The sequence below is a fragment of the Verticillium alfalfae genome, genomic scaffold, assembly GCF_000150825.1.
Source record: "Verticillium alfalfae VaMs.102 supercont1.17 genomic scaffold, whole genome shotgun sequence".
In the NCBI taxonomy this organism is placed as follows: Eukaryota; Fungi; Ascomycota; class Sordariomycetes; order Glomerellales; family Plectosphaerellaceae; genus Verticillium; species Verticillium alfalfae.
In genome coordinates, this window is record NW_003315022.1 from 250,399 (window position 1) to 251,700 (window position 1,302).

The 1,302-nt window shown below is 61.9% G+C and overlaps 1 protein-coding gene across 1 annotated transcript; it reads left to right on the forward strand.

Annotated features, from left to right (window-relative positions):
• Positions 1 to 255: 255 nt before the first annotated feature.
• On the forward strand, positions 256 to 1,230 carry VDBG_09928 (conserved hypothetical protein; the record flags this gene model as incomplete). The annotated part of the gene is made up of 1 exon (XM_002999842.1): positions 256 to 1,230. The coding sequence occupies one exon, from the start codon at positions 256 to 258 to the stop codon at positions 1,228 to 1,230; it is 975 nt and encodes a 324-aa protein (XP_002999888.1).
• Positions 1,231 to 1,302: the final 72 nt, after the last annotated feature.

The following is a 1,302-nucleotide window of genomic DNA, read 5'->3' on the forward strand; positions in this document are numbered from 1 at the left end:
CGCGACTTCAGTTTAGGGGTTCAGCCTCGACGGTGCCCCCGCCGCAGCACATGCGATGGGTGGTCCGAGCTTTCTTTACCCCTGGACCAGGAACAAGTCTCTCTCATTTTGGCAAAACACCATGATGACCACGTTTTCCTCTCCGGGTTCTGCTTCCCCTTCCGCCCCTAACAGTCAAGAGACGCCCGGCCACGATACATCAGTGTCGGCTGTCGGTTTGTGGATGCTGCTGTTGCTCCTACCGCCGCTCACCACATGTTCCTCGTGGCCCTCCTCCGTCATGGCCTTCGCCTGCTGCTCCCCCTGGCGATAGTTTCCACGTTCTACCTCTATCTGTATCCTGTCTTTCTGGGATGCGCCTTTCCTTTACCCCTGACCGCCGCGATCACCAACACCACCCGCGGCCTTGAGACACCTTCCAAGTCGGCAGCCGGGCTGCCAGCTTTCCTCGAGACACTACACCAACATGTCCCTAATCTTCCGATCCCATCCCGCACCGATGCGCAACCGGCACCATTCCGACTCCTCGCACTCGGCGATCCCCAGCTCGAGGGCGATTCCTCCATTCCCAACTCGAAAGGCCCTCGCGTGCCGCACCTTCAGAGCCTCTACCGCCACGTCACCTACAAGACGGCGCATTCGTCGCTGCGCGAGCGCATCCGCCAGGCGCTCCACGACTGGATCGACTTTGTCTTTGAAGACGTCTTCGTCGAGCTAGAATCCCTGCGCAAGCACATCGACCTCTTCGGCAACGACTTTTACCTCGCCCACATCTACAGAACGGTCCACTGGTGGACCAAGCCCACACATCTGACCGTGCTCGGCGACCTGCTGGGCAGCCAGTGGGTCAAGGATGACGAGTTTCAGCGACGCGCAGGGCGGTTCTGGAACCGCGTCTTCCGCGGCACCGAGCGCGTGCCCGACGAGACGGCCGTCTATCCGGCCATGGACTACGACCTGTCGGCCATCATGGGCAACGAGGGCGAGGAGGCCGTCTGGCAGCGGCGCGTCATCAACGTCGTCGGCAACCACGACATTGGCTACGCCGGCGACATCAACGAAGACCGCTTGCACCGCTTCGAAAAGGCCTTTGGCAAGGCCAACTACGAGCTTCGCTTCGAGCTGGGCCGCCAGGACCCCACCGCTAACGCACCCTCTACGACGAGGCGACGAACCCGACCTCCGACCGCCTGCCGCCCGAGCTGCGCGTCGTCGTGCTCAACGACATGAACCTCGACACGCCGGCGCGCGACGCCAAGCTGCAGGACGACACGTACAAGTTCATCAACGACGTCATCGCAC